This window comes from Crotalus tigris, unplaced genomic scaffold, assembly GCF_016545835.1.
Source record: "Crotalus tigris isolate CLP2741 ecotype Arizona unplaced genomic scaffold, ASM1654583v1 scf7180000017585.4430047, whole genome shotgun sequence".
Lineage (NCBI taxonomy): Eukaryota > Metazoa > Chordata > Lepidosauria > Squamata > Viperidae > Crotalus > Crotalus tigris.
The window spans coordinates 2128970-2153979 of NW_024096493.1; the positions used below are offsets into that span (position 1 = coordinate 2128970).

The 25010-nt window shown below is 34.2% G+C and overlaps 2 protein-coding genes across 4 annotated transcripts in view; one reads left to right on the forward strand and one right to left on the reverse strand.

Annotated features, from left to right (window-relative positions):
* The window catches only part of LOC120316047 (guanine nucleotide-binding protein subunit alpha-14-like), a 34825-nt gene extending 30788 nt beyond the window's left edge, over positions 1-4037 (forward strand). For both annotated transcript variants that reach the window (XM_039361197.1, XM_039361206.1), the window contains 2 exons: positions 1610-1763; positions 2523-4037. In XM_039361197.1, the coding sequence (XP_039217131.1) occupies positions 1610-1763; positions 2523-2707 (339 nt within the window). In that variant the 3' untranslated portion in view covers positions 2708-4037. The remainder of the gene's footprint in view (positions 1-1609; positions 1764-2522) is intronic.
* A 1726-nt stretch (positions 4038-5763) lies between these two features.
* Positions 5764-25010, reverse strand: part of VPS13A (vacuolar protein sorting 13 homolog A) — a 107734-nt gene continuing 88487 nt past the window's right edge. For both annotated transcript variants that reach the window (XM_039361219.1, XM_039361227.1), the window contains 10 exons: positions 23843-23956; positions 23368-23443; positions 23091-23254; positions 22366-22411; positions 21758-21881; positions 19413-19527; positions 10492-10577; positions 9814-9937; positions 8107-8181; positions 5764-7648 (listed from right to left, as the gene is read on the reverse strand). In XM_039361219.1, the coding sequence (XP_039217153.1) occupies positions 7595-7648; positions 8107-8181; positions 9814-9937; positions 10492-10577; positions 19413-19527; positions 21758-21881; positions 22366-22411; positions 23091-23254; positions 23368-23443; positions 23843-23956 (978 nt within the window). In that variant the 3' untranslated portion in view covers positions 5764-7594. The remainder of the gene's footprint in view (positions 7649-8106; positions 8182-9813; positions 9938-10491; positions 10578-19412; positions 19528-21757; positions 21882-22365; positions 22412-23090; positions 23255-23367; positions 23444-23842; positions 23957-25010) is intronic.

The window sequence follows — 25010 nt, forward strand, 5'->3', positions numbered from 1 at the left end:
TCCCGATGGTGCCCATAGCCATTGTTAAAGAAGATTGTAGGTTGTTAAATGAGCATCATCCCCACAACTTCCTACCAGCTTCTGACAACCAACGTCAGCAGAAATTTGCAAATCCCTGGTGGATCGCAAGCAGGCCAACAGGCAAGTAGATGGCTGTTGCTGAATGGGAGAGAGTGCATAAGGGTGTGCAAATGCCCTGGAGGGCATACGGGTGGCTTTGGAGGTGAGTGCAGTACAACTTGGGGTGGCTTCTGCCGGGTGGGAGAGGCAGAGCGAGCTGCTGGGGAGGTATGGCACAAATGCAGCAAGGCTTGGGAAGGTGTGCAAGGGGGAACAACTGGTACAGACTTGGGATGGCTGCTCACAGGTAGGAGAAAGTGCACAAGTAGCTAGGGAGACACGGAGTGAGCTCAGTCTAAGGGGTTGTGAGGGTGTGTGAGCGTAGCAAGGCTCAGGGAGGATGCATGAGGATCCAGGAATGGTTTATGGGTGACCAGCAAGGCATATCAAGAGCGCAGAGGACGGAGCATGTTGCGTGGGTGGCGGGAGGCTAATCTGAGCAATTTACAATCTTCTCTACCAAGTTCCCCATTGACTTTGCTTGTGGGAAGCTGGCAGAGAAGGTTGCTAATCATGATCATGTGACCTTGGGACGCTGCAACTGTGTAAGTGGGAGCTGATGGCCAAGTGCCTATGTAACTATGGTGGTCCTGGGATGACAGGAACATTGAGGACAGGTCATGACCACCATCCTCAGCATTATAGTGACTTTGAACAGATGCTTATTGAACGGTCGTTAACCGGTATCACAATCCTACAGTCCATTGAAATCCTCCAGCACAGATAACTGCAACAATAACTATAAAGCACTCATAATAAACATTTCTAAGGAAGTGGTCTGCTATCAGGCAGCACCTCGATATTGTAGCAGTGCTATCTTAGTAATTCTTGTATCTTTGCAGTTTTACACAGTGCTTTTTTTCTTTAAAAAAAAAAAGGTGCCAGAACTCACACACATCATACAACTCACCTTGCCTACCCTACAAGCTTCCATCCAAAAAAGGTGTCGGAACTCCGTTCTGGGCGTTCTATGAGGAAAAAAAGCCCTGGTTTTACGTATGGATACATTTTAACGCCATGTTATTAGTCATACAGAAACATCACCATTCTTGGGACAGAATACTTGTTTTCTTGCCAACTGTGCCATTTGGAGGTGGTCCAGTAGTTTTCTGGAACTGTGCCAGCACCAAGCATTTCCTCTTCTAGGATATATACTTTTGCAAAACTATTGCACTACTATCCCCAAAAGAAATGGATATTGTGTTCCTGAGGTGATGGGGAGGAAGTTTCAATGTTCCCAGGAACATTCTGTCCACAGGCCTGTGAAGTTTTCCCAACTCCCCATGTCTATTTTAAGATGTGTAATAAAGTTTATGGCATTGTCTAGATAGCTAATATACTTGCCCAATTTAATTACATTTTGTGTACATGTGAGGATGCAAATAATGGTAGAGTACATTTTGTTTTGAGTATTAAATAAAGGTACTTTAATTTTTGAAGATAACCTATTTAAAAATGCTTCTTTGTTCTTTTTATACTTCTTTTGTAGAATCGTTTGGAAGAAAGCAAGGCCTTATTTAAAACAGTAATTACCTACCCTTGGTTTCAGAAATCTTCAATCATCTTGTTCTTAAACAAAAAAGATATTTTAGAAGAGAAAATTATGTATTCTCATTTAATTAACTATTTTCCCCAGTTCACAGGTAAATAATTATTCTAAATAGGGCTTATCTCTGTTATGCAGGGGTATAATTTCTTCTATTCGCTTACACAATTGGCACTCTGTTGGTAAAACCTGTCAGCTATCACGGTTCTTTCTTATACTATCAAAATTTGTGTTATTTTATTACTTGGAATACTTAGTATGTATTACTATAATTGAAGTTACACATTATCAGATTCTAATCCTAACAGATGGATACTGATGCTAGAACAAAAAGTTATCATCTGTTCAATCCAGCATATTTTAAAACAATGGACTGGATTAAAATATCTATGCTTATACCAATAAACATTGAAGGCAAAAGAAGGGAACGATGGAAGATAATTAGCTCTGGGGTCCCCAACCCCCATGCCGTGGCCCACTACTGAGCCATGAGCCGCTCAGAACCGGGCCATGGAAGCAGCAGATGAGGATGCGTGCATGCATTCTCACTTGCGTGAACAGCAGGGGAGTCTTGCATGTACTTGCCGGCTGCTCACATGGAACCATCTCCTCTCCCCACCCCACCAGTCTGCAAATCCGGAAAGGTTGGGGAACTCTGAGTTAGATAATGTAATTGATGGAATAAACAAGAATTTGGGCAAACTCCAGGAGACGAGGAGAGCCTGGCGTGCTATGGCCCACGGGGTCGCAAAGAGTCAGACATGATTTAGCTACTGAACAACAATTAATAAACATAAAAACATATTTGGCGTTCTCAATCTGGGTTTCTTAAGTTATCAATTTTGATTTTGAACAGGACCAAAACAAGATGTCAAAGCTGCTGGAGAGTTCATTCTGCAGTTATACAAGGATCAGAATTCAGACAAAGACATCTATGCCCACTTTACATGTGCCACCGACACGGAGAACATTCGATTTGTGTTTGCAGCTGTTAAAGACACCATCCTTAATCTGAATCTAAAGGAATTCAACCTGGCATGAATAAAAAGGGAATCCGCTACATACCTTTGACTATACTGCAATTTTATTTATTACTTATAAAAGATATTCTGTGTAATAGATTTTTAACAATTGTTTGTGTCTTTGCTGAACCTGGAAATAAGGTTAGAACTTTTTAAGGAATAGGTTTTGAATATTCTGCTTTTAATTTTTTGGAGGGGATTTGTGAGCCTTTTGGTCATAATCACAGAGATCCTTTTACCTTTCATAATTTATAACAGATGTGCATTTGAACCTCGTTAAGGCCACAAGAATGATAGTTTTGAGACTAATTGTATTGCTGTTATTCAACAGAAAGAGGGGTGCTTAGATCTGAGTACTTATTAAATCTACCATATTTTCCGGCATAGAAGATGACTTTCTAAACCATGAAAATCTTCTCAAAAGTCGGGGGTCATCTTATACACCGGAAAATATGGTAGTCTTATACGGCGAGTATAGCCCAAACTCTATATTTTAACTGGAAAAGTTGGGGGTTGTCTTATACGCCCAGTCGTCTTATATGCCGGAAAATATGGTATTTTTAACGGTGCCTTTCTTCTTGTAGCCTTAACAGGTGGCAGCAGTTGGTTGCTCTTTTTTTAGGCTCAAGAAAATAAAATAAAAAACAACCCTCCCTCCCTGAGTACCTCAAACCTAATTATTACTTGGGTTTGAATTATCTAATCCTCTCAGACTAGATAAAAACTCGTCTGAAGGGAATAGTAAAGTCTTCACATGCTGTTCCTGTGAAATTTGCATGAAGTTACCATGAGCCGAGTTTCATTGAAGAGTATTTATTTTACTTGCAATTAAACAACGGATACTAAGAGTCTGTATATTTTTTTTCACTTAATAGGCAACTACAACCGATAGGTGCTTTTCTGGAAATCTTGATGTTTTAATATTATTTGAATTAATATTAATAGGTTAACGAACCAAAGGCAGTTGTTTGAGGGACCCTCAAACATCTATCAGGAAGAGTATATTATGGGTCCCATCTTCCAAGAAGTTCCACCTGAGGGGAACAAAAATATAAGCTTTTTCTGCTGTGGTTCCGGCTCTCTGGAACCCAAGTGAGCTTGGCCCTGTTCCTTTTCCAGCTCTCTGAAAACCCTGTAATAAAACATGGTTTCCCCAACAACCATAGGGAACCTGCAAGATGGTCACACTATCGGATATTGATATTCTCCCCCAATCCTGGTTTCTATTTGTGTTTAATTTTTAAATTGATTGTAATATTTGTTTCTTAATCATTTGTTTACTGTATGCTGCCCAGTGAAATGGATAATTATATAAATTTTCTAAATAAACAGTGGCTTTCTATTATCAACGAATCCTTGATAACTTGAATCATGCTTTGATTCTCCATTCGATATCTTTTAAGAAAAATGTTTTACCTATTCAAAATCTTTCATAGCTCGTTTATTCTACAGCAGCCTACAACTGGATCAATAAAAGCTTTTACCTATTCAAAATCTTTCATAGCTCGTTTACTCTACAGCAGCCTACAACTGGATCAATAAAAGCAATCTTCATTTTCAAGCTTTACAATCTCAGTCATTTAATGCAAAGGGAATGGGGAAAGGAAGGGAATAAAATATTTGGGCAGCAATCAGAGACAGTTCAAGGGAAGGCAGGATGTGCTGCTACTATGGCCTCTAAAGTGCTGCCAGACCATGGCTGTCGCTAAGTGACAATTGTGGATGGGAGACCATGTAATGTTGTAAGTTTGCCATTATTTTAAAGCAAACTCTGTCCTCAAATTTTTGTTGAAGGTAAAATGTAAGTCAAAAGATAAGTGATGCCCAGGTCCTTCTCAATGAATAAATATGTTACTGTGCTAATTGGGGGAAGAAAATGATTGACATTAAGAGATGTTTGCTTACGAGATAGGTAGAGCTTTATTGTAGTGAAATAGATTGTGAAATTCTATTATACAAATAGAAGTTATTTGTATAATAGCAGTGGTATTTGATAAAAACCCGCTGAAATAATTGCCTGCATCTCCCTATTAAAACAAAAAATGATAGGGTGATATATTAAAATTATTGACCAATCATTGTATTATGTAGTTTCCACAATCAAAATTTTCCTGAGGACTTTAATCTAGAAAAGAAATCTTCCCATAAATATATCTGTCTACACAGGGCCATGAAAGTTGTGTCATGATGATGATTATAGTGAGCTGACAGTTCATACTTTTTTTTTTTTAAATTACTCAACTTAGGTAGCTTTTTTCTGGCTGGGAAGAAGTGTGCTTTTCTAAGAAGGCATTTTTTCCCTTCTTGTACAGCCTACCACTTGTCTTTTTTTTTTTTTGGAATGACAAAACAAAAACCCTACCCAAAAACAAAAAACCAAAACAATAAAAAATCCTGTAATCAGGTAGCAACTTAGCAACCATTTGCTTAGCAACCATTTGAAGTTATGACAGACTCCCCAAAAGCTATTTACAACCAGCTTTCAAAGTTTCAATGTTGCCCTGCCAGTCATGTGACTGTATTTTTGGCGCTCAGCAACCAGCCACACTTATGGCAGTTTCCAGCATCCTCCAATTATGTGACCACGATTCATGACTGTTTGCTGGAAACAGGCATTTATTTCTGGTTTCCAGCAATGAATTTGCTTAATGACTGTGGTGTTTGCTTAACAAACCATGGTGTCTGCTTAATGACTGTCATGAAAAAGAGTTTAAAAAAATGGGTCTGGTCATGTGGTTATCCACTTTACAATTCTCACAATTTACAACTGTAATTGCCAGGTTCAATTACGTGCTTAAGTCAATGACTACCTGTAAATGAATTTCTCTACCTAAACATAGATTTGGTCTTGAAACAAATATTTTTGGTTCTTTTCTCCTCTCAATCTAAGCTAATTTCTTCTCCTCCTTTCATGGACCTTCAGCAACATCCTCGGGTTACTCAATGGAATGCAGGCTAAATATCTAACAAACATTTTACATAATATATGTGCCTATTTGATAACTTTTTAAATAAATACAGCAGATATGATGAGAAAATAAAAATTACATCCAAATAAGGTCAGTTGAAACAGTGTAAAAGCTATATATGTATTTATTGTATATCTTGAACGATGCTATATAATTGGCCTTACTGTACAATGCAGTAATTGAAAATGCTCAAGTGTGTCAGAGATCCTAGATAAGTACTGCAAACTTGAGCCACACAATACAAATTATACTTTGGCATTTCTGATAATTTAATTTATAGGAATTATATAAAGAAATAAAAGCTTGGAACGATGCAATGTGGGACAGTACTTGCCTCAAGCAGTTACATAAAACTTATCAGACCATTTTATAAATACATCACACATACTGTCACTGGGCATGCCATTTACTTTATTCAGCTTTTACAACAAAGCTACAGTTTGATTAGTTTAAGCACCATTAGCAAAGACTAGTTTTCCTCTACCACAATCCTTCAATCTGGAAAGAATATTCTGGCAGCAGACATTTACTGCATGCATCAAACTATTCAAGTCTGTATTAGGCAATATATTTTATGTACATTTGCATTCCATTTCTCTTTTATGAAGTAGCCTCTGTCATAAAGGTGTGATAGGCAGTATTTATTTGCATAGTCTTAAAATTAACCTTGTGCAATATTTTCCCCATCCTATGTGTGTATATGTTTTGATGAATGTTTTAACATTACTTTCTATTAAATATTCTGTAATGAGCCATGGATTCCCCGTACCCCTCCAAATCACATACAAATCCACAGGGGCATTCTTAGATAAAATTAGGGATGTGTTACACTTTGGATCCAAAGCTGAAAAAGTACTTCAGAGTGGGCACAACACATGAATTTTCCTGGAGTACTTCAGCAAGTCCAAAAGAAGACAGCTTTTTTAAGGAGATGTGATACAAGACATGTTCACTCTGAAACATGATTTTGATTTCATATCCAAAATGTAACTCATTCCTAAACGAAAAACTATGATTCAAAGCTAATACAGTACTTCAGAGTGGGCACAAAAATACATGCATTTTCCTGGAATTCTTCAGCAAGTCCAGAAAAAGTCAGTTTCTTTAAGAAGGTGTAAACATAAGGGATATAAGCCCCATTCACTCTGAAACATGCTTTTGACTTCAAATCCAAAATATAACTCATGTCTAAATGAACTAGTACTTTAAAACATGATGCAGTGTTGATAGTTTTCTGACTTCACCTTGACTATTGCCATTTAAAGAATCACTAAAATTTCATATTTTGTTTGATAGATATTTGCTTAATTTTGCAACACCAGAACATTTTGCTAATTTTTGTATTATATAAAACTGTGATTATTAAAAAGGGTGTTACAGTACCATAAATTCCTTATCTGTATAAAAAAATCACTTCATTATATACATATATATCTATATCTATTAGTAAACAAAAAGCTTCTCAAACAAAGCAAGGTCAGCAAGGTAATATCAGAACTTTGCTGGTTAAATCAGTCTTCCTGAATTAAACTGAATTTCAGTGAATATTAATGTGATGTGTCAGTTACAGCTTACATTCTAATAAACACTGAACAAAAAGGGAAGAGCCTGATTACCACTACATCATAAGACTTTGCTAAGATGTTTGGTTTTGTTGATTACATGGCAGATCAAAAAGTAAAACCAATTTAGTTTAGATTTAAACAATTATTATTTATAAATACAAAATCAAATAAGCCACAATTCAACAGCAGCTTTCAGCAATAGAGCTGCTTGCGCATATTGGTAAAACCAACCTTTTTCACTTAGTAGTGTAGAAGATTCCAAAACAATTGATTTAAATACACAAAATTACGGTGTCAATCTCTTTGTATTTAAATAGTGTCATATGCTTTGAAGTATAAAACAACTGCAATGTTCTTATTTTCTTCAACTGGTCATAGTTTTGGTTGACTCTCCTTTACTTTTTCTTCCAGCTTAGAGAGGATCCACTGCAGAAATTAAAAAGAAATTTGAATAAACCTGACTTAAAGCAAAAGTGATTTAATTAATAAAATGGGGGGGAATTTACAAACTAATGAAGCTTATAGCTAAACACTGAACAATTCGTATGATGTCATGAATCTCATAGCTGACATAACTGTGGATCACCTGGTTAAGCCACACTTGGATGAAAGTAGTTTCTCTGAGAAATGTCACACCCATGCCTTACTACTTCTACTATGAAAAATTTGATACCAGGATTATGCAATCTGGGCACTTCAGATCTATCTGCAACTCCTAGCATCACTAAGCCGCATCGAAAAAGAGCAATGGGAATTGCAATTAACAACTTCTGAAGTACTTATACAATATCCATATAGCAGCATGCTGGGTTTGTACATTACATTCAGTTTTCCTTCAAAACAGGATATTAATATATTATGTAGTAATAGCATTTCATATTCACCTTTGCATCTTCTGGTGTTTTAAAATTAATTATTTTTCCAAATTCTTTGGCATGAAATACAGACTTCACTCGTTCCTGAAATAAGCAAACAAATACAGTTGTGCATTAAAAGCACATTTCCAAATACCCAGCAGCACTATTTTTTTCCATTTCTAGAAAAGGATTCACAAGTTAAATAATGAAATTAGTATTTGTTTAAAATGTCTTTTAAGTTTTGCAAATCTCCCCCCCCCCTTCCAACAACCTGTGACTGGCTCCCAAATTCAAACCTTTTTTCTGAACATTTAGAGTGCTCAGTGGTGGGATGGGCAGCATCTATTTGCTGCAGTTAGAGCAAAAGATGCATCAGAAACCTTCTTAACTTGATATCCTCAAATGCATTGGATTTCAGCTGATTTAGCACAGCTGGAGACCACTAGATTGGAAAAAAATGCTATGCAGCAAGAGAAAATCTTCTCTACGACAGCAGACTACATAAAACTGTTCTGCAGCAAGCTGAGACTCTTGTGCATATATAGCAGAATAGGCATTTTGCCAATTGTTATAATCTAAATAAATAAGCTAAAGGTTTCATATAAAGTTTAGTAAAACAATAAATTAAATATTAATTTATTGTATAAGATGAATTTTAAGTATAGCTATATAAAATCTTTTGAGAGTATTGATTGAGAAAGGACTCCAAATGCAGTTGTAAAATAGGACAAAGGGTGGACAGCATTTAAATATGTGAAGGAGAATCATTTTATTCATTGTTCTGGCATGTTAAACTCTTGCAAATTCATTTTGCAAGAGTTTAACTCAGAAGTCCAGTTTAGCATGGGAAAGTTTCCGCATCTTGATTTATGCAATGATCTAAATGCTCTTAAATGAAAAAAATGTTTATTATTAAAGCTTCTTTTTTGTATGTAATATACAGGTAATATCTGACATGGCTCTGTCCCGGAAATGAGCCTGATTTTTAGAGTGGTCACAATTCATTTACAGGATGGCACCATATGGCCTAGCTGGGAGATGGAGCGGCCTGCTTTCTTTCCCCTCCAGAGCTTTACAAAAGGTAAGGGAGTGATTGGGTGGGAGGACAACGTAGAACCCTCTGAGGTGAGAAACTGGCTCAAGGCCTACAGGGATGGGAGGATCTGGGGGTGGGATTCACAGTTTCCTGTGGTTGGTTGTTAAGGGAGAATCCACCCAAATTTTGTGCACATGACCAGGGGGCTGTAATGGCCTTAACTTTGAAACTGGCTTGTAAGTAGCTTTTGGAGGGATCCACCGTAACTTCTAGTCATAAGTTGAGGACGATTTGTATGCATGGAAATAAAGAGTAACTGAAAATGGATAATTCCAGAGTAATGGAATGACTTTTGCTTCTTGGCCAGACCAGAACTACAAGTTACAGATCCAGAGGAAAGAAAGGGTGAAAAAGACTGTCTTCCAGCAAGTAACTTTTTATGGTACTAAGCAAGAAGGGAAGGCAACAATTGTAGTTTGAGAGATGGTGAAGGTATGTGAAGAAAGAGTGAAATGTAATGAATAGAACAAATTAAACTCAAGCTCCATGAAAAAATATATACATTTATAATTATAACATGTTGTCATTTACCGGCTAATAATATTTAAGTATTATTCATAGAAAATTGCTTACTAATATAATAATCTCATATTTATATTATAAATATAATTATTTGAACATTAATCAAATAATTTTACCTTTGCTTCAATGCGCAATCTTCGTCCATCAACAATGAATGGTTTCTTGGTAAATTCATCGTAGGTATACTGCCATTCACACGTTAACTGTCCAAACGTACCTCTTGTCACAAACAATATGCCACTGTATACGAATACAGGACAAATAGTTGAAACAAATACAATCATATAAAGTAGCTTTTAATATCATATAATATCCAGTTTAAAATTCTGTCAATTTTCATCTTTTTTTTTTTCATCTTAGCGTTTTCAAACAAGTATAGGGTCTGCTTTTATTTGGCTCAACCAAACTTATAAAAAAATGAAGCCTGATGGCAGTCAAAATTGCTACACACACTTCAGCTTTAATTTCAAGTTCTATCTACTGTATTTAGTTGCAAATTCACTTTCATGCTTAAAAGAAATTAATTTTGTTCATTGCAAATTTATTTTTCCTTTTTATTTACTCTAAAGTAAATTGAGCATTAATTACAATCCAGATGTTCATAACTGTAAATTTTAATAGCTGGAAATTTGTTGTCCCTTTCATCCCTTTCCTCCTGTCTTTGGCATAGAAGACCTGAAGACAGGAACTATCTTTCTACTCATTTCTAAGTTGTTCTGGGAAACATTTTTATTACAGAGTGCACATAAATACTTTTTGTTTAAAATAAGAAAGTAATACTAGAGGAATCTTACCTTTTTGTGACCATTAATAAATCTGTATTATTAACCATTGCATGTGTAAAGTATCGCAGTTTTGCAAATCTTCCATTTTCAATATTCTAAAAGAAAAAAAAAGTTGTAGAGTTCCCTAGAACACAGCATCTTAATTTTGAGGAAAAGATTTATATTGCATCAAATCATATTAAAACCTTACACAAATATGTATGAACCTCATACTTTTAGTACTCTGAATATTTATTATAGATCTTCGCTAACTTTATCCTGCCTCATTAAATCACATGCCCATAATTATTGGTTGTTCTGAAATAACATATGCAAAATGGCATTGTTTCAAAAATAATTAATGGACTACCCTGAGACAATTGGATGCTTAAAAGCTGTATTTTTCAGATTATACTAATTTTAAACCAGTATAAGTATCTTGAATTAATACAGAATTATTCAAAATAAAGAACAAATTCCATTCTTCTTTTGGGTAGGGTCTCATACGAAAAGAAACAAAACAAAAGGAAAATAGTGTGAGCATCCTATGCTTTCATACCTTTGTTTCCAAAAGTATACGTTTCAAAGTCTAAACGGTGGTTTGTATCAGGCTGAATAACTTCTTAAGATATTAAAGTAATTTGCTCATTATATTCAGGAATAATAATAATAAAAAACAAACACTCTCTGTGTTGAGTATAATGCTCTCCTCTCCCATTAAAGAGTTCTACTACAAAATTATTTTTTTTCTTATCAATGAATAATTATCCTTTAAGTCACACACTATCCTAAGCTTAAAGATATATACACTGTATACAAAATTAATCACAGCAATGTATTCACATCTAGCATACTGAAATTTTTGAAATGGTTAATACATTTTGATGTTTCTTTGAATGAATATAAACATTCAATTTTGGTATTTGTTTTGGTATTTACACATTCCTTTCTCAACTAATCCACCAAATGAATGCTTCTATTAAAATACAATTCTACTTTTATAACCACAACAGTTGAATCAGGAAAAAAATGGTTATGAATAGCGAAAAGCATATGGCACAGTGAAAGCATCAACACAAGGGCTGCATGCACAAGCCTAGCAAAAGAATTCAAGAAGCAGCAGAATTCAAGAAGAGCTGATTTAATATTCTTACTAGTGAGCTTCCAAACAGGCCTTGTAGGTTTATCTTGAGATCTGGATAGTACAGTAAGTATTCATAGTACAGTAAAAATTGCTGGCCCCAAACCATTTAGGAATTTAAAGCACTAAGACGTAATTCTGAAAGGTCCCTGGCAATAGTAAACTTAATGCAATTAGGTAATATCTTGGCCCTCAGATAAAACAGATCAGATCAAAGTGCTTCTTATTTATACAATCTGATTCACTAAAGTGCTAAATATAAAACCACCCCCAAATATGAATATTTGGGATGGAGAAGAGGATATATATCTGGTATCAGTCATATATCTATATCTAGATCTGATTTTCCCCAGCCATAACAGTACCCTTTTACCAGAACTATTTCAATGTGCTGTGTTTCAAATATTGCATTTATATAATACACTGAATGATCACATTGCTTTAAATCCTAACATATCTTCTTAAAGATATTACTCCTATTTTTTTGCACATGTGGGCTAAAACAACAGTGGATGACTATAATGACCATTTTCCATCTCACATCCAATATTTTTTTAAACTGCAATCATCTCCAATTACATATTAATTTTTAAAAAAATGTATTTCTAAAATGTACACATAGCGGGATGACAGGAAATTGATTTTAATAAATTAAGAAAAATGTACTAAATGTTTTAAAATATTAAGTAGTTCTCTAACAACAAATTCTATTTAAGGAATCTGGACATTGAGCAGAACTGGAGAGATTCTAGAAGATCCATTTCAGCACTGTGATCCTATGAAGCATATTACCATTTAGTTTGTTATTTGGCTATTCTAATATGTCTACCTAAACGTACCACAGTTTGATCTTTTGTAACATCATTCTGTATTAATCTTTATCCTAGCAATTTATTTAAACTGTAGTGCTTTCTGCTGTGAGTTCACTTTTCTGTATTCTTTGCCAAGTAAACAAAATGGATGCATCAATATAATTACTATATTGAACTCAACGCAAGACTTCCCCTAAAAATTCACATTACAAATCTTCTAAAAACTTGTATGCTGTATTTTTGCTGCCAAAGAAATGGAAAGACCCTTGTAAGATTTTCTGCTTGAGGCACTGAAATCATTAGAACTGGTTTTTTATACTTTTTTACATACTGTAATGGAGTAGCTTCATCTTTGTCCTGCTTTTGCAGCTAAACTTTTTAGATATATCCCTCTATTATATTTTCCAAACTGGGTTGAATGAACTGGAACTATGTACTGAATGTGGTGAACAGCTGCTGTTACATCAAACAACTGATGGGAGCTCTATAGTAGGTTATTATTTTTGTAAATATAGATCTGTTTTAGCGAATCCTCTCATCTTTTCTCCGTTTGGCACAGAATGTGCTGTAATTTACTGATTTATACACAACTACACCTATACATCTAATGTAACATTAATAAGTTCAGAAATGAGCTACCAATCTGGTATAACATATGTTCAATGTCCCCTTTCAAAATGAAAATCCAATTGAAAAATTCCACTGTAGTGCTGGTTGCCCTGTAAAATAAAAGAAACACTTGCCCTGTAAAATAAAGAAATGTCCTGGTTCACGGAATAATGTATTTTCCCGGAATGAAATCATTTATCAATAAATAGTTATATTAATTTGTCAGATAGCTGCAAAAGGACCCTGTAAAGTTACCTGCTATGGCAGATCTCCAAATACTGTACACGCAGGCCTCTGAAGTTAGCTGCTATGACAATCAGATCACCAAAGAGGGTTCGTAACTTTGTTTACACTTGCATTTTAATACGCGTATAATTATGTATTTTCTTACAATTATTATAGCAACTTTTTCTAAACACTGAGTCTTTTGAAGCCCTATATGAATAGATAATAACATCAGGACTTAAAGGAAGTATTATCATCACTGTGGCCCATTTGCTTGTCCTCTCTCTTTGAACTGAATTATTACACCAATTGGAAGAATTGAAAAAGCAAGTGGAAATCAATGCTTCTTTCTCTTAGTTTTGTCAAAACTATTGTTAGCATAATCTATAAGGTTTGTACAAACAGTACAGTAAAAAGTTACAGTCTGGAGGCTCCCTCAGTTATATCCTTAGACAATATCAGAAAGTAGACCACAGCATAAAGCATAACAATACTGTCCAATCCCTGAGGGTAAGGGGAAATGTTATGAATATTATAAATTTCCTGATTTAGAGAATCCCATTCTTTGCATGGTTTCAGCTTTTAAAAATCTGTAGACCTCAGAGATATATATACACTTATCCACTTCGCTTTAAAAGAAAATGTCCAGCTAGTATGTGAAATTGTTAATTTTTGGATTTCAAAGACTCCAAGCTATATTTCAACTTTAAAGACACCAAACATAGCAATTCTCTACCTATGGAGCCTTGGTCTTTTCTGAGTTTTGTTGTTTGCTTACAGACATTTCATTACCCGACTAGGTAACATCAGTGCTAGTAAGTGTGAGTTTGCTCCCTGTTTATATACAGTAGCCTGCCCTCCGGTGTTGGTCTGTGTGTGGTGTGTGGTTTTCTCCTTAGCAGTTTCTTGATTATTGTTTTCTTAAGAATTGGTCTTCTTAAATAAACCAAAAGTCCCAGTAGTGCAAGACAAAAATGGGGTCATCTACATCATACAGTATGAAGACTGTAACAGCCACTATATAGGACAAGCAGGCAGAAGATTAGAAGAGTGCATCAATGAGCACCAACTAGCAATCAGAAGACACCATGAAAACTCTTTAAATTCACAACACATAGACAGGCTCAACCATAGTTGCAACTGGGAAACTGAGCATTCTAGAACAAGCTAAATCCAAACACACTAGGAATTCCTGGAAGTTTGACAAATCAGCCATCAATAGACACACAGAGATAAAACCACACCATTCAAAAGAGAATAAAAAACTAAGTAGGGAACAAAAAGACAAAACTACATCCTCTCAAGCAGCGAACACCAACACAGATAAACAAGCAAGCAAACAGAAAACAATACTCTAATCAACTAACTGCCAAAAAGAATATTCCATTCCGCCTCCCCCAAAAAACCATTGGCAGGGAAAGCTACTATACATAAACAGAAAAACCAAAGTCCCACACTCACTAGCAATGATGATGTTACCTAGTCAGGTAATGAAATGTCTGCAAGGAAACAATCAAGCTCAGAGAGCACCAAGAACCCCATTGTTCAACCCTGTTATATATTATCCATATATTGTCTTCTATTGGAGTTGCCTATCTGAGTACAAGTAAAATTCCCTAATATATTTTTCCAAATTGTTATTTTCATCCTGTTCATGGCAAGAAAGTTTTAAACGCTATATTGCACTGTATTAAAACCACAATACTGGGGTTGCTGAAAACTCCAACCATTAATGGATTTGAATTGTAAGCTACCCAGAGTCATTGTTTGAGTGGCTATAAAAATTGAAAGAATGAATAAATAAATGATTCAATTGTAATTTGTGACTCAGTCATTTCTGAAGTTACCTAATATTTTTAATCATAAATCAAATCTAATTGACATAAAGGATTTGAGGAGTAATAAATCTGTTGTGCTCTTATTGGATAACTACTTTTGTAATATTGATAGAAAGAATCTGGATTTTTTTTTTTTTTTGGTCTCTGGATAAACAATTTCTACTCATATACTGTAGCTGATCTTAAGAAAATATTTATTTAATTCTCTCATTCAGATAAATAATTGTTGGGTGATGAAGCCATAGAGTAAGAGGAAGCCCTACCCTACTTTTATTATTTATGGTGCTTCTGAATTCGTCAAAAAGCATATTTTATTTGTCCATATATCTAAAGTGAGACACAACTATTCATTATACTGTTTGACTTAGATTTATGGTTGTTGTCACAGTACAGAGATAAAATTCCACTGTCTAAAGATGCTACTTCTTTAGCCTTAGTGACAAGTTTCTGAAAAGAATAAAATTTTATATATCCTAAAAAATAGATTAGGTTTGAGAAAAAAAACATGTATTTTTTTTTAAAGAAAAACCCTCCAGAGTAGGCCCAGAGATCTGTTTTGCTTAATCAATAAACCCAATATGTCAAGCAAAAAATAAAGGCCATTTGGCTGGCCAAATTGAAGAATTATTGAAGATCAGTGGGTATATTACAAATAGGATTGTTGGGAACATTTTGACTGTATTCTCAAAGACCCTATCCCAGGAAATAGTTTATGTAAATCCAAATTTCCTGTTTTCCGATAAAAATAAGCTTTATAGTTATGTCTTTTAAAGCTACATTTTCCTAAGAAAACTGGATTTTAATAGCATTATAACTGTAATATAAATGAGGACCCAGAGTGTTGAGGGGCAATATGCTGACACTGTAAATCTCCTAGGGAGTGCTGTAAAGCACTGAAGCGGAATTCAAGTCTAAGTACTATGCTATTGTAACTACTTATATATTAATGTAAAAGAAACATTATAAAACAACTTAATTTAAATCTATTGTATAATTCCAAGATGGTCCTTGAATCATCACTGCCAGATGAAATGGAAACAGCCATATATAGATTTCTATATATGCTTTTTAAAGAAAACAATAGTAAGAAAAACCCCACCAATTTAGGTCTTCTACGTTTCAGAAGCTTCAACTGCCAAAGATCAAGTTTAGGATGGAGTGGATTTCTTACTCTAGATCCATTTATAAACAGATATATATATATAATTCTATGTAGAATTATTAAAATAATCTTTGAATATTCTTAATTTTTTTCTGTAGGCAAAAAGCAAATTTGCAAATGGAAAATTGACTCATTAGTTATATATTTTTTACTGACTGGCCATCCAAATACTTCAATCTGTATTATTTCTGCATATACTTATATTCAGGTCATATCAGAGTTTCATTGTAACCAAAGAAATAAAAGAAAAAGACCTCTATTCACTCTACATTTAGTAAGAAAGTTTAAAATAAATGAAAATATAAAAGCAAAAAAAATGGTAAACTAAGCCTCTGAGGATGAAAGTATTTAAGACATAAAGTTATTTTTATAAATAAATCAGTTTTGATATATGAAACTTTTCCATGAAAAATTTAGAAGGGAGAGAAGTAAGGCTAAGAAAAATGGTATGAAAATTTGAACAGAAGAAATCAATCTTTTCTTATATAGACTTATTTATTGTTATTACAGAAAAAAGACAATATACCTAAAAAGAATATAAGACAACATTAAAATCCACAATGTATGTGACAACACAAGACACTGTATTCATATATAAAAGGAATTTTTCTAAAAAACACACAAATGTTTTAAAGCATCAAATTAAAATAAAGGAATGGAAAATATAGTATTTTAAGAAGGACTACATAATCTTCTGACAATGTTTTCAATCGAGTAATTATCACAAGATTATGGTCAATTTACAATGTTTCAGTGTGACAATTGAAATAAAGACAAGTTAAACAACAATTTCTTTTCATTTATGTTGCAGTATTAGAATATATTTTAAAATTTACATGTAAAACACAATTTTATAACAATTATTATTTTTTCCTCTGATAGTCTCATAAAAGAAACGTAACATTTAGCTGTTGCAATTCAACAAGTAAGGCATACATTATTATCCTAACTATTATCATCATCATTATCAACATCGTCATCACTACCACTAATATGGCACAAAGTCCATTTCCTGTAGGCCTGTCTTTTCTGTAAGCATGAGTAAGAGAGGAAAGAAGCAGAAGAGTTAGTTGATGCTAGTCAATTTGGGTTGAAAATTTAAATGCAAGAGAATGAAATAACAAAATTAAAGATGAGATGTAGCTTTTGAATTATAGCATGCAGAAGAAAAACACTAATCAGTGGAGTATATTCAACCAATTATTCAAAGATGTCCTAAGATTTTTTTGAATTAAAAAAGCACAAGTTAAATTGGCTCATGGCTATGCAAGGTAAAATAATTTACATTTTGTATATCACTGAACTTATAAATTTTATAACTAAAGCATAAAACAGAAAACCTTGAAAAAAGTTAACTTGTGATCCAAACAGCTTTGCTCTTGCTTTCAATAGATTTCCTTCCTTCCTTGGAATGTAATGTAACTCCCTGGAGGCATACCAGATTTATGGATCATGGTACCAACTACTCAGAGCTAAAATTAAAATTTGTAAATAAATTTGAACATACTATAATTGCAATTCATGAATACTTTCTAATTGATTGTATTCTAATATTTCTAGCCTAATTTGCACAGATTTAGACAACAGGATGTGAAATGAGTGATTATGTTCTCTAGACTATGAACTAGAATATGAGGAAAGGTAGAGCAACTGCTTGGCAGGCAGACAAGTTCTTTTTATTTATTTTATTTATTACTGATATAAGGCTAGAACTACACAGCTTCAGCTCAATTCAAATTTATTCAATTTTGTGGAAGAATCTAGTCAATCTAGTTATTAGGCTATTTAAAAGTTGTACTTAACTGTTCTAGCTTACGCATAATTTAAGAAGTAAGCAGTTACTATACTCATGTGATATATTTCTTTCCTCACTCTGAAGAAAACTTCAACAGGAAAAACAAATTTAAATTCTATAAAATAATGAAAACAACTGACAAGAAGATGGATTCATTTAATATGTTATAGTATAAATTCCTCCTTATTTTTTTTGAATTTTATAAGCAATAATTATATTCCATGAGTATACCTTTTGTAACATTTATTACTAATCTTAAAATAAAAAAATGTGTAACAAGAACATTTGGTTAAATGCATTTAGTTTACCTTTGAAATTATCTATCATTGTTTCTTGTTTTGCAAAAGCCATTATTTTAAACTTAAAAGCTTTGAAAAAAATTCTAATATATTTTTTTAATTTTAACCATCAACAGAATTTTTTTATTTATAGTCCTGCATACATTCATTGCAATTATTTATGCAATATTATGCAATATTTCTTTTAAATAAATTATTGCCAGTTTGATTACTGTCATATTTTTTATTTATCACCAATAGAAATAGAATATATAAAATCATTTCATTAAAATCATTCAAATCAGTTCTTTTCAAAACAGGAAATGTAAGAAAAATAAATTTATATAGCTAAACTTAGCATCTGAAAACATCCTCTAAGTTACTAAAAATTTAAAACTCTAGATTAAAAATTCTATTTAAAAATATTTTAAATAAAACAAAACTAATAGTCATACTAAAACTTTAATTTCTTTCAAAATGAGATTTTAAGTGTTCCGCTACATATTGAAATTATGTTTCTGAACCATATGAACTCCATTTCTAAATATGCAGATATATTTTCATATATTAGATTTAATAATTTTATTAACTTAAAAATAGATATTCAATATAAATTGAATTATTACCTAAAAATAGCACGGACTACATTTCATCTAGTAAAAAAAGGAATATGTATCAATGGTCCCAAATAAATAGTTCCATGCATGCAGAAAAGGGGCCAGCAGGAAGGAAAATATCCAGGCTAGGAAGAAAATTATATATAAGGGGGTTTAATAATCTTCTGACTCTGCAGAAGATCAGATGTATTTTCAGACAATAAATCTGTCTTGGCTATTTTTTTTGGGGGGGGGGGGGGAGGGAAGAATATAGGTTTTAAATGATTGTACCGAAAAGGAATATTTTCACTATTGGAACCAAGAGGCACATTATCACATTCCTGTGATTATCATTCAAAATGTGATTCAAATTTATGAGTTAAAAATGTGCAATGTTAAAATCACTCCTAGGAAAATAAAGATATATTCAAATAAGTAATGTATAATTGGTCATATTAAATATGTCATATATATTGGATTGTTTACTCTCTTCACCTGTAACATTTGACTTCCAGTCCCATCTCTTAATCTGTACGGTCTAATGACGCCATCGTCCCCAAAGAAGCGTGGAGGACGTAGGCTTATGACATCTTCAGAAGCATTTGTAGCTCTGAAATTACAAGTTAATTATTATGCATTTAGAGATAATATTGGCATACCTGTTTAAAAGATACAAGCCAAGATTAAAATAAGGTTAAACAAAGACTTTTTTTCAAAATTTCTCTGATCAGTACTGTTTAATAAATATGTTATACTGTACATTGATATGCAGACGCTGCAACTCTTAACAAAACTGCTATTGTGACCACTAAATTACATGGCGTAGTTAAGGCTGGGTTGCTTTAGAAATGAAAAAATTATAAGCCACAGGTTTGCTCTTTGTTTTGTCTTTAGTTGGCCAATGCAGCACCCCACAGCCACATAATAAAAATTCTTACAACAATGGAAACACTGCAGTTTCGCCTCACCTGCGCATCTGTCCCATCTTGGCCCAGGCCTTGAAGAATGTCACGATTGCCCGCCTTGCCCAGGGCTCTACAAGATCTATCATATATTGCTTACATTCAGACATTTTTCTCCTGCTGTTGAAAGATCCATATAGCTCATCCAAGGCAGCTCTTGGCTACACCAGACTTTTTCCTGAAGCTGCCAATCTTGCAGGCCTTTGGAAGCTTTTCATTGGAGCCAGTTCTCATGGGCCTCCAAAAGGCTTCCAAAGGCTCACAATATTGGCAGCTTTGGAAAAGAGGTCTGGTGCAACCCGAAGCTGTCTTGAATAGGCAACATAGGCATCTCAACATGATGACCTTTCAAAGATATTTCTCAGAGATATCTGACCTCTCCATGCCTTCAACGACGACACAATTTCTAATGTACTTGCTTCAGTGAAAATTGGGATACATCTAAATGTATATGCCTTGAAAATAGCTCATACTGAACTGCACAGGAAGTGTTTTATGACATTTTGTATTATATCATGAATTATTTAATGATGATTTTATGTTGTGTAATAAAATTTGTCAGATGTCAATTCCATGGGAGTCTTGGGTTGTGGAGTTTGGATGTTTTCTGTAGTTTAGCCAATTTGAGATATCTTGGTTCAAAAACACAGTCCTTGACTTATGACAACAATTGGGACAGGAATTTTTGTCATATAAGTTATTAGGCTCTTAAGTCAAGTTGAACCAACTTTTACAATTTTTACAGCAGTCATACAGCAAAATCTCCAATGGGAGTTTGTTCGCTAAAAATTGCAGGAAAAGTAACAAATTGCAATCATGTGACTGCAACATGCTGCAAATGGTTCAGTTGCCCAGTGCCCAAACTGCAATCATGTAATTGTGGGTGTGGTATAGTTGTAAATGTAAGCACAGGTGATAAGTCACTTTTTCCAATGTGCTGTAACTTAGAACAGGGCTTTTCAACCTTTTCACCCATTGTACCACTTTTAGGATATGGCAATATCCGAGTACCACCAGTCGACTAGCAAGGTGTCAAAAACTTGATGACAAAAAAAAAAAAAGGAAAAAAGTGATGAAGTACAGGTAGTCCTCGACTTACAACAGTTTGCTTAGTGATTGTTCGAAGTTACAATGGCACTGAAAAAAGCCACAGCTGACACCTGCCTGCCCGCCCGGCGGCGCTCTTCCTCCTGTCTGAGGTTTCCATTGTTGTGAGCATTTCTGTTGAGGATTGGCAGCGGGGGTTCGGTGGGGGTGTTTGGTTTTTATTCCCCCCATCTGCTGCGTGGTTGCAGCAGGTTTTGGTCACTTCACATGACCCTGGGACACTGTGACTGTCATAAATATGAATCAGTTGCCAAGCATCTGAATGTAAATCACAAGACCCTAGAGGTGCTGCAACATTCCAGCTGATTGGCGCTTCTTCTGGGCTCAACAGAAGCGCCAGGATCAGCGTCAAGCTCCAGCTGGAGCCTGGCGCTGATCCTGGTGCTTCTGCTGAGCCCTGGCAGCCGTGCAGCTCCAGTCATCTCTCACTCAGGCTTGTGCGGTGCTGCTACCAGTTCAGCTCATTCCCCTCCCCCGCTACCACTTTTCTAGGATGGTTGCGTACCACCTGCCAGGTGCCAATGTACCACAGATGGTACCCATACCACTGGTTGAAAAGCCCTGACTTAGAAGCATCTTTAAATGAACTGTCATAAATTGAGGACTACCTTTTTGTTTCTCTATAATGCACTCTTTTGCCCAGATAAAGATTATGGAAACAAGAGTTTCAGTAGTAGACAGATGAGAATTATTTGCATTTCAGATACTGAAAATATTTAAAGAGAATTGACAAACTTATTGAAAAATAATTAGACATTATTTTAGTCCTGCCTTTTAATTCCTTGAAAAGTGCTGCTAGCCATATCTATTAATCCTCCAGTAGGCCTTGCCACAGCTCCTACTAATCCTTTTCCAACTCCTTTGAAGAAACCTGCTGCTCCTTCCTTTTGGGCTCCTAGAGGAAAAAGCAACATTTAAAGAAAACATTAAATAAAAATCTATATAAAAATTAGTGAAAAGTTCCACTGAAAGTTGTTTTACCACTTTTTTTCAACTGGAAAAAATTGGGGAACTTTAATAAAATTTCTTTCCCACATGCCTATCAAAAGCCAAATCAGACTGAGAACAAAACATCTGGCTCTCTGATTGCTGCCTTCTAAAAGAAGAAATGGGAGAAATAGCTTTACAGCAGCAGCAAAGGACATGATAAAATATATATTGTTCTTCTATTTGTGAGGACACACATTACATGGGGAAAAAAAATCCCTTGTAGCCTGCCCATATCTGGTCAATAGGAAAGCTGTTACAAATGAATTCTTATTTTAAAAAAAGCTGTTAATTTACCATACTTTCTTTCATGCTGTGAGATAAAGTTCACATATTATTAACTGCTATAATATTAAAAATGATTTTTTTTTATTTTATGAATAGTAACTTACCTCTTATTGGCTTAGTTACTATTCCTGTTATGCCACTGACAAAACCCTGTGAATAGAAACAAATATTTCATTTTCCCCCCTGAAATCGAATGTATATAGGTAATCCTCGACTTACGACCACAATTGAGGCTCACATTTCTGCTGCTAAGTGAAACATTTATTAAGTGAGCTTTGCTCCATTATACAACTTTTATTGCCACAGTTGTTAAATGAATCACTGCAATTGTTAAGTTAGTAACATGGTTGTTAAGTGAATCTGGCTTCCTTACTGACTTTGCTTGTAAAGTCACAAAAGGTGACCTGACCCCGATGCAACCATCATAAATATGAGTCTGTTGTCAAGTGTCCAAATTTTGATCACATGACCATGGGGATGCTACAATGGTTGTAAGTGTGAAAAATGGTCATAAGTCACTTTTCCAACTGCCGTTGTAACTTTGAACAATCACTAAATGGATTGCTGTAAGTCAAGGACTAGCTGTATTTTAAGTATTCTCTATATTAAAATTTTTAAATAATTAGTATTTGTCGAAGTAGTAAATCATAAAAAGTAGTTAATTTAGTTTATATTTCCTATATCTATATAAATTGTCAACCCAATCAACTTTACCATTAATGAAATTTAATTTTTTTTAAAAAAGGAGACAGTAACATAAGAATGAGCTGCCCTGGCTCTTAAAACTCTTAAGGCCATTCGAAACATCCAAATACATGGTATTTCTTACGGATACTAAGCCTTTTCCTCCACGAGTAAAGCCCTCCTTCAGGCCAGCAGGTTGTTTATTCATAGCTTCCCGTCGTTTCTGCTGATAATCTTCATCCATTGTTATTGCTGCTACTCCTTTAGCCATAGCACCAGTTATTCTTGAAGCAGCACCAGCTAGTCCACCTATTATCACAAAATATATTCTTATTAAAATTAGAAAATTTAAATATAGTAAAAGTATGATATGTATTGAGAGTATCTGGTATTTCTGAACCCACATTAAAAATAATACTTACCAACGGCACCACCAACTAAGGCTTTCAATCCTAGTGCCATTCCTTCTACAAATTCTTCTGGACCCTGGATAGCCCCCTGAATAATAATAAAAAAAAAATAGAACAAAAATATCAAAAAAAAAATTCTGGTTCTACTATCAATGATAAATTCTTCCAATTAAAAAAAAAACACAATAAAGACAAGTAAGCAAACAAAGTATAAAGTGTATCTGATAGTCACTGTAAGTAATGTAGAAAGTAAAACCGGAAACATAAAGCCTCGGATAATGAAATCTAAAGCCACTTATGGCTAAGTTAAGTAGCTGATTCTTGATGAAACCCATAAGCAAAAGTTAGTACCTTTATTCTCTACTACTATGAATGAAGAATTCCAAAACTTGCTATTATTCCACATTTCTATAGAATTTCATCTAAAGTGGATACAACTTTTCATAGCAAGCATTTACAAATACAGCAAGTCCTGTAATAAACATACCTGGTAGGGCTCATAAAAAAATGCTTCTACTCCTTCAGACAAATCTCTTATGAATCCAAATGGATTGCCCAAAACATCCAGACCAAGAACAAGAACATACATTTGTTTAATAGCCTGAAATGAAAATCAGGTTTCATGAAAAGTAGTTTTTAATAGTAATTTGGAACAACTGACATTTATCTTTTTCTGTAAAAAAGCAAAACGTTTTATGCAACCAATGCTTTCCTATAAATATATTGATGCAACAAATGTTTTAAATACATGAAATCTAAACTAAAAATGCCTCTCTGGATTTCCATTTGTAGAACTGATATTGTATTGTATTGTGGAGAAACAGAAATGGCTAATTTCCAGCCATTGTGAGGGGATAATATTGTGCTCCTTGAAAAAGGAAGAAGCAAATTAAGAAGTTTAAAATATGTTTATGTTTCTGAACATTTAAAAAATATTCTGTCAGTGTGTATAGATAAAGTTCAATGCCATTATATGCATACTTGAAAAAGCAGAATAGAGCCAAGTAAACTATAGGAAGGTTCAGTATAGGTTTGGGACAATTTTGACAATTTTGGGTTTTATCTTGCAACTGATTTTCCAAAGCATAGCTAGATCAGGAATTCTGGGAGTTGAGGTCCACAAGTCATAAAAGGACCAGACAGAATAGATTGTGGAATCCTTGACTGCCGGGGCTGGAATTTCCTGGCTTTTCTGTAAGGTAGTATTTGGTACTGTAGGTTTGCAACTTAGGTTTTCAAAGGGGCCACCTACCAAGTTTTGCTTCTGAAATATTGAAATAATTTTTCTTTGGGACTGTGTCATTGTGGTAAAAGTGACATATCCTTTCCTGACAATAAAGCAAGGTTCTCATTATAGAACTAATACAGAAAGAACCTGAACAGAAATTTGGACATAAGAAAATTCCACATATATATATGTCTTGAGTGTTTTTTTGATGCACCGTCGGCCCTGCATATTTAGCACATACTAAAACACAAAGATCTATATAGCTTTTTATTTTATTTTTCTCTCAATATAAACAGAAACTGAGAATTAAAAAAAAATATAACCCAAATGAGGTATATTTATAGTGGCTCCTATGTTTAAAGTATTTAGAATTAAAACTAGCTTGAAGCTAGGCTGGAACTGCATTAAATTGGCAAATAAATTCCAG